The 8,428-nt window shown below is 33.5% G+C and overlaps 1 protein-coding gene across 1 annotated transcript; it reads left to right on the top strand.

Annotated features, from left to right (window-relative positions):
- Window positions 1-5,439: 5,439 nt before the first annotated feature.
- LOC125218891 (porphobilinogen deaminase, chloroplastic-like) lies at window positions 5,440-8,280 on the top strand. The gene is made up of 5 exons (XM_048120685.1): window positions 5,440-5,704; window positions 6,493-6,898; window positions 7,330-7,536; window positions 7,625-7,802; window positions 7,902-8,280. Exons 1-5 carry the CDS (start codon window positions 5,490-5,492, stop codon window positions 8,012-8,014), a joined length of 1,119 nt encoding a protein of 372 aa, XP_047976642.1. The 5' UTR covers window positions 5,440-5,489; the 3' UTR covers window positions 8,015-8,280.
- The last annotated feature ends 148 nt before the right edge of the window (window positions 8,281-8,428 follow it).

Below are 8,428 nucleotides of genomic sequence, written 5' to 3'. Positions count from 1 at the left end.
AGCTTATAGGCTAAGAACACTTGCATGTATAAATTTGAAAAACATATCTAAATTTTTTTACTCAAAGTTTTTATAATGATGTGATACAAAAGCGAAGCCAATAGCAAATAACTTTACATAAAACATATAATCATGGTAAATTTCAAACTTAAATTCACTCGTATATTAACAACAAAATCAACGCAAGATATATAGGTGTTCATGAATCATGATATCTCTGTATATATATGAATCAACATTTTTCTCCAAGTTATACTAATTTAATTATATAAATAAAAAATAATTAGTGACAATGATAATGAAACATTGAAAATGCAAACCAAACCCAATGAAGGATATTTATTTTATAGAAATATATAGTATTTCCGAGGAAGAAGAAACTATTCCAAAAGTAGATGGATGGGTGGATTCCCCAAACCCCAATAAAATTTATTCATCTCTTTTTCTCCACGATATTATTGCTTCCATCAACCCTCCACATCTATTCCTACTTTCCTTTAACCACCACCCAAATCTATAGACCCAAAAGTGACACACTTTTACTTTCATTAATATTAATGACAATGCAAGATTTATCTAATTCATTTATCTAAAAGTAGGTGGTGGCTCACAAGAAAATATTATATGAATATAAGAACAATAATTCATTTATCTAAAAGTTGGTGGTGGCTCACAAGAAAATATTGTATAAATATAAGAACAAATTGTCAAATAAATATGAAAGATTATCAAATTCTGGTCCTTTCCATAATTTTCAAAATTTGAAATATAAATTACAAAAAATAATTTTTTTACAATTATCCCATCACTCTTTATTCCGTCAAATTGCGCATTGATATTGCAGTTGATTTAAAAACACATAGATAAAACATCGTTTCAAACTTAACTAGACGATATCGTTTTCCCCAACACTGTTTTCCACGTGTTCCAATCGATTGCCACATCGGCATGTAATTTTCCGAAAAAGAGAATGACAAGATGATTGCAATAATTTCATCTTTCATGATTTATTTTCCAAATTTTAAAAAGTGTAGAATGGATCAAAATTCGACATTTTTTGTGATTTACTTATTTGATAATTTGAACTTAATAATTTGTTACCTCAACAAAAAGATAGAAAGATTTGTCACTAATTTCATCAAGTGATGTGGGAGAGAAAAGAGAGAGAAGCATGTGTATATGTGCTCCCCCCTTTTGAGGGCAATTGAAGCACCTTGACTTGTTGGATTTTCCCTTTAATCCTTTCCCTATGCTTTTTTCCCCTTTACGTTACATTCAACTTAAAGTTGCACTATATCTTATATCTTATACTACTACTTCTATGTGATTATTCTACATGTGACCTCCAAGCTTTTCATCAAATTAATCCACATATCTAGAGAGAGGATAAAGGATTAACTTGACGTATTCAAAAGTTATTTTATACATACATAATTTGTATTTTACACCCCAAAAAATGGAAAGGTGGTATCCAATAAATTGGGCAGGCCACCAGGCACCATATCAATTAAAAAAATGAGCAGACAATATATAATTTCAGTCAATCTTGACCCACATTCAATGTCTGCAAATTTTGGTTATGGTACGAGTAAATAAAATAATGTAATGTTGATACGAATGCAGAGAATAATACTCCCTCCATCCCATTTTAAAAGTCACGATTTAACATTTAGGTGTCCCACTTTAGGAGTCTCAGTTATAATATTCTATGAATGGTATTAGGCCCCACATTTCACTAATATTTTTTTCACTTATATTTTATTATAAAACTAATATAAAAAAATAGGATCCAAATTAATATCCGTGCCGAAGTCAACTGAGACTCCTAAAGTAGGATGGAGGGAGTAAAGTTTGTGTGAAGGTGCATAATTAATATTGTCAGAGGGCGGCTTTCTCTCTCATCAAAGAGCTAAAGTTGAGCAAACAAGTAAAGCAATATGGAAAGAGAGTACTTGACTCTATAATTATTTTCTGCCTTTTATTAATTGGGATAGTGAAAGTTTGTTGTGCAACTTATTGCCATGTTTCCTTGAGCGTGAAGTATTTCATTTTCATTTAATTATGTGTGACACTATTTATAATTATGAAATTAAAATGTAGATATGTGTAAAGATAGATGGATAGGATAGGGATAATTATACAAGGCTTTTATATTTCTGCCAAACTTATTTGACCGTTAGATTTGATGACTAGTCACGGGTCTATGTGGGCCCAAGGCCCACCACAATCTCCTCTTTCATTGAGGTACCACTTTCGTACTCTTCCAATATTAGTATTTTGATTATTTTTTATTACTAAAAATATTCACCTTTTTTCATTTTTATAATTCACTATAATTAGTCCATATGATATTTATAACTAGGGCTGGGGAAAAATATCGAAATATCGGCCTTATCGTACCAAAAAAATACCGAAAATACCGTGACTTTCGGTACGGTATGATACCTTACTGAAAGATTCCGGTAAGGTAACGGTATGAAATTTCAAATACCGCGATATACCGCTGCATACCGAAATTTGGTATATACCGTAAACTAAGGTATATACCACAAAAATATAAACACAATTATATATAAAATATATTTTATATATTTTTAAATTATAAAATATATTGTTAAATATAAATATAATTATGAATAAATTATATTTAATTTATTTTTAATATTATAAAATATAAATAATATTCTAAAAACTCTAATTTTCTACTCATTTTAGTTGATGTTGAAAGTCAGATATACCGCAAAAGTAAGGTATACCAAACTTCGGTACGGTATACTGAAAATGAGGTACGGTATCGGTATGAAATTCGTCATACCGAAAATAAGGTATACCGAAAACTTTGGTAAAGTAAAGGTATGACTTTTACGTATACCGTATTTATGGTAAGGTATACAGTATGGTAGTTTCGATAAGGTATACCGTACCTACCCCCTGCTTATAACTCTTTTATGCAACATCATATGAATTACTTTTTTTTCATGTTTTTCTCTTATTTTAACAATTTTGTATTCCATTATTAAAACTATTTTTTGGACTGAGATGGTATATTATATTTTTAATTCAATGATAGCCTAAATGTTGCATTCATTTGATGCATTTAACTAATTTTGGGACTGATTAACTTAAATAGTAACATGGATTTTAGGATTTTTCTTATTTATTATCCACGTAATCTTTGAATTTTGTTAACTTTTGAACATGATATTTTTGGATTGTTTTACATATCCAAATCTAAATGACAATTTTGTATTTCATAACTGTTGTGTCAGGTTCGATTTGAATATTAGTGAGAAAATCGTGAAAAGTAAATTTCATTTAGTTTTGCATAAGTTTAAAAAGTTCATCTAAAAAAACACGAAGTTTCGTATGTTTCCAATTGAAATAAAATGGTGCAAAGTTTAAAAGTTCATATATGGGTATTTCTTAATTTTAGGTGTAGACAAAACATCTTGAATTTGAATAATCGAACGATTCAAATTGAGATATTGAAATATTAAATCAGTTCAATTGAAACTCCATTTAATAGGTTGATGTAATTTAAAAATCAAGGAGTACTTTGTTTGAAACAAAAATAGAAGAACACTCAACTATGAAGTATTGGACCCAACATCTTGCCCAGTATCCCATGGGCTTTTATTAGAGATCCAAAACTAATATTAGCATTGTAATTGGGCTATCAATAGTAAGGAAAAATAAAACCATAGATATAGATTTAATCAATTTGAGGTGCCTAAAGATATTGAGTGGAATTACCAAAATTAAGAAATGCCCAGCTTCTTTTCATTGGACCCTAAATCTGATCCAACTCTTTTATAAGTATAATAAAACGCAGTGAAAATTCAAGGGAAAAAAAAGTCAGGCGATACTTTAATTTAATTTGACTATTAGGTGTGTGCATATGGTGATTTTAGTCTTTTATTGGGCCTAGGGCATTCGCAATGGGGGCCGATTCCCAGAGCCGATGGATCGGCCCCCCAATCGGCTCCCATGGGTCTTCATTGGAGGGAGGGCCGATTCTCCCTCCCTATCGCCTCCGCCTCCGCGCCAATAAATCGGCCCAGCCGATAGCCATGGGCTCCGCATCGGCCCTGCGATGGGCCTCCATTGCGGAGGCAGGGCCGATGTCGGAGCCGATTTTGTATTTTTTTTATAAATTTCATTACTTTCTATATATACACCTTTCTCCATGGGTCTTGACGAGGATGACGAGCCGAAACCCGATGATTGATGTGTGTTGTTTGTTTTTATCTATCTATTTTTTTTTTCGTAATATGTTTTTTTTTAATGAAGCATGTTTTTTAATGATGTATATGTTTTTTTAATAAAGTATGTATTTTTTAATGAAGTATGTTTTTTTAATGAAGTATTTTTTAAAAATGAAATGAAATGAGATAAGCTCTGAGATAGATTTTGGGATGGGCCTGCTGACGTTGCAGAAAAAATTGAGATAGGTTTCGGAGAAGGGCCCTTATTGCTAATGCCCTTAGAGTAAGGGCGGTTTTGTTGTGCTTTTCATATATATATATATATGATGTTTGAAAGAAATAATAGAACTATGTGTGATTGCGGGCAAGAAGAGTTTTGTGGCATTTGCAAAATTATTTATAATAATATAAAATGGGGGCTTTTATTAACATAATACTCTTCTCTATTTATAAGAAAACAGTTACAAAATACTTTGAAATTCTCAAACATTTTGTAAATTAACAACCATTAATTATTCCAAGAATTCATACTTTAAATTCAAACTAATACTCTGAAAATAGAGGTTACAACTGGTTTTAAAATAGAAAAAGTCCTGTGGGAACGCTGATTAAATACGTGCTATAATTATGGTTAGAATTTAAAGATATGATTAAATATTAATCATCATAATAACTCTTAATTTAACCAACCCTTACAAAAATGATTAAGAATCGACCTTAAACATAATTAACTGTAAAATCTGTTACGAATGAAGACTCAAAGGATTTAATTAAACGTTGTAAATACGATATTAGGTTTGTGTTAAAATGACAACCCCTCTTAAAGTGACACCGTGACACCACTTATACAAAGAATATTATAAATGTTACACAACAATATTCAATACGCTAGACAAAGCAAAAATTGTTGTATAGTGTACAACATATTGCTTACCGTCTTTTTTGGGGTTTTTTTTTTCCCACGTGGCAGCTTATTATTCGCCCACGTGATTGACTAGAAATGGTTATATGGTGTTATTTTAAGAGATGGTGGCACACTAACATGCCCTACGGTATTAATATAAATTTTATATCCAATTATTAATAAGGGATTCAGACAAGATATTATGCCTAAAATCGAGAGTGACGTGGCGGTGAATTGATGACGTGGCCCAATCAAATAAAAATGTAAAATCTTTTATCTTCTGGTTAAATTAAAGAAAAAATAAAAAGGATAAAGATAAACAAATCTCAACAGATTTCCATTTCAACGCTATCCTCGCTCACATCTCCACTCCATCAGCAATGGAGGTTGCCGCCGGAGCCTTGCCCACCGTTAATCCAGCTCAATGTAGGCATCTTTCGGCTAATTTCTCAGTTTCAGCTCTCGAATTTTCTCCCTCGACCCGTCGGAAATCTTCGCTCGCGCGAGCTAGGACTTGGCTAATTAGGGCTTCCCTTGCCGTCGAGCAGCAGGCTGAGACTAAAGCTGCCGTGATCAGAATCGGAACTAGGGGGAGGTAATTTTTGCTTAGGTTCTCGATTAATTCCTTGAATTTTGCTTTAATTGATGATGTCAATCACTCAATCAATGTGTCGACGATTCATCGTTGTTTTCTGCTGTCTGAGCATACAATTAGGCATTAATTTGGGTGTATTTTAGCATATCTCGTGTTATATGTCTAGCTTAGTTCCTCTTGCTCTACCTGCCACAGGAGTTGACTTGAGACCGAAATGTGTTGTTTGAGCTCTATCTTTAGTTGTTTTGTTTTGCGTCGAATTCTTTGTTTTGGTTCGTAAAAATGCGATCTTTGTTTGGTTATTTGTTGATAAGTCACTCATGTAATTATTAATGAGTGAGATCGGTCGAATCTTCATGCTTTTTTGTAAATTATTGAAGAGTGAGATTAGTCAAATCGTTGTTTCTTGCTGTCTGAGCAGCCGGTTACACATATATCCACGCGCATTTTTGCAAATTTCGTGTTATATGTCTAGCTTATTTCCTCCTGCTGTAGTATCTAAGCTACCATAGAGATTGGCTTTAGACAGTATGTGCTGTTTGAGCTTGTATTTCAGTTAACTTTAGCTGTCTATGTCTATAATATGTTCTGTTTTGTTTTGGTTCGTGAAATATGTAATCTTTGAGGTTGTGGTTTTATTTACTTGGGAGAATTTGTTTGGGTGTTAGTTTATAAGTCAGTTATGTGATTATTGATGAGTAAGATCAGTTGAATCTTCTTTCTTCCATGTAGTTTTTGGTATTGAATTCATTACTGAATGGCTTTATCTTCTATACTTGGTAGGACAGTCCACTGGCCCTCGCACAAGCGTATGAAACTAGAGATAAACTGATAGGCTCGCATCCCCAGTTAGCTGAAACGGGAGCAATTCAAATTGTTGTCATCAAGACAACTGGAGACAAAATTCTAACTCAGCCTCTTGCAGATATTGGTGGAAAGGGTTTATTCACAAAGGAGATTGATGATGCACTCCTTAACAATGATATTGATATAGCTGTCCACTCGATGAAAGATGTCCCTACATATCTTCCCCAAAACACAATGATACCTTGCAATCTCCCTAGAGAAGATGTCCGGGATGCTTTTATCTGCTTGACTGCGGCATCTCTCGCTGAGCTTCCTCCCGGAAGCACTGTAGGCACAGCCTCATTGAGAAGGAAGTCGCAACTTCTCAACAGATATCCATCACTTCAGGTGAGTGTAGGAAAACATTAACTTATTTCTGCTTTTCTTTTGTATGATGAAGTTACATCTGTTGTGAAGTAAAATTATGCAGTTTTCCACTATGACATTGTTGTATATGCATATGATTTATATAGTATGTACTATGTAGAGATGTATTTGTATAACTGACCATCCCATTTTAGCTTCACACAGAGATGTATCTATATAATTTATTGACTTCGAAAATATTGATCCCTGAATTTCATCGATTCCATTAATGTTTGAAGTCACTTGCTAAGTTCAGATAAAGATCATTCCGGAGCTGCTCCTGAAAGTAAATCTTCACATATTGTTTGCCTATTTTTGTCTACTACAGCCATTGCTTCCCTTCCTTGGGCTACCCTACATGTTTTTCTTTTTTATGTATGTAGTACTATAATATCTGGTCTAATATTGTGTAGGTACAAGAGAATTTTCGAGGTAATGTACAGACAAGGTTGAAAAAGTTACATGAAGGAGTGGTGCAAGCAACACTGTTGGCATTAGCTGGATTGAAGCGCCTGAATATGACAGAAAATGTTACTTCCGTCCTATCCATTGATGACATGCTTCCTGCTGTAGCTCAAGGAGCTATAGGAATTGCATGTAGGAGTGATGATGAAAAGATGGTATGCCATCTCTCTCTGCCTTTATGATTTTGAAGGTCATATCTTTATTTTTTTCGTTCTCGCCTAATTAAAAGCATTCTCTCTTCAGGCCACTTATTTGGCATCCTTGAATCATGAGGATACCAGATTAGCAGTAGCCTGTGAGAGAGCATTCCTAGAGAAATTGGATGGATCGTGCCGTACTCCAATAGCTGGATACGCTTGTCGTGATGAGGACGGAAACTGTCTTTTCAGAGGACTGGTGGCATCTCCCGATGGAATCAAAGGTACTTGAAAATTGTTGTAGAGATAACTCAACCCTTAAACCAATGGTGGGATGCTTCTTTGAGTGTCATATGATATATCCTAATTTTGTTACAATGCAGTACTTGAAACCTCTAGAAGAGGTCCTTATGCTTTTGACGATATGGTGAAGATGGGTAGAGATGCCGGTGAGGAACTTCTCTCGCTAGCTGGTCCTAATTTCTTTGACCGATGAGTAGTCAAGTATTCAGAGAGAGAGATAGCCACGTTTATGCATTTCCGATTAGCACCTAGGCTCTTCGTCAAGCTGCCCAAGTCGTAGTAAAGATGAAGTTTTGTTGTACTATATCTTGTTATGCTTGTTTGAATTTTGGGTTAACAGTGAGCTAAAATGCATTTGATTATCGTTGGGTTTTTTTGTAGAATATTCCAGCATTTGTTATTGTATGAGGATCTGGTGTTGACAGTTTGCCTTTCGGAAATATTATGTCTGTTAATATACGAACCTGTCTGAGTTTCGATTGAAAATCACTTTACATAGTACTTATAAATAAACACTAGTATGGAGATAATTTTCATATTGGGAAAATCGCTTTACATTATATATATAAACAGAAACTAAAAAATATTTCAAAGGGTTTAGTCTTTT

Source organism: Salvia hispanica, chromosome 4, assembly GCF_023119035.1.
Source record: "Salvia hispanica cultivar TCC Black 2014 chromosome 4, UniMelb_Shisp_WGS_1.0, whole genome shotgun sequence".
NCBI classification, from domain to species: Eukaryota; Viridiplantae; Streptophyta; class Magnoliopsida; order Lamiales; family Lamiaceae; genus Salvia; species Salvia hispanica.
The sequence above is the reverse complement of the archived record's forward strand: the minus strand, read 5'-3'. Positions and strand labels throughout refer to the sequence as shown.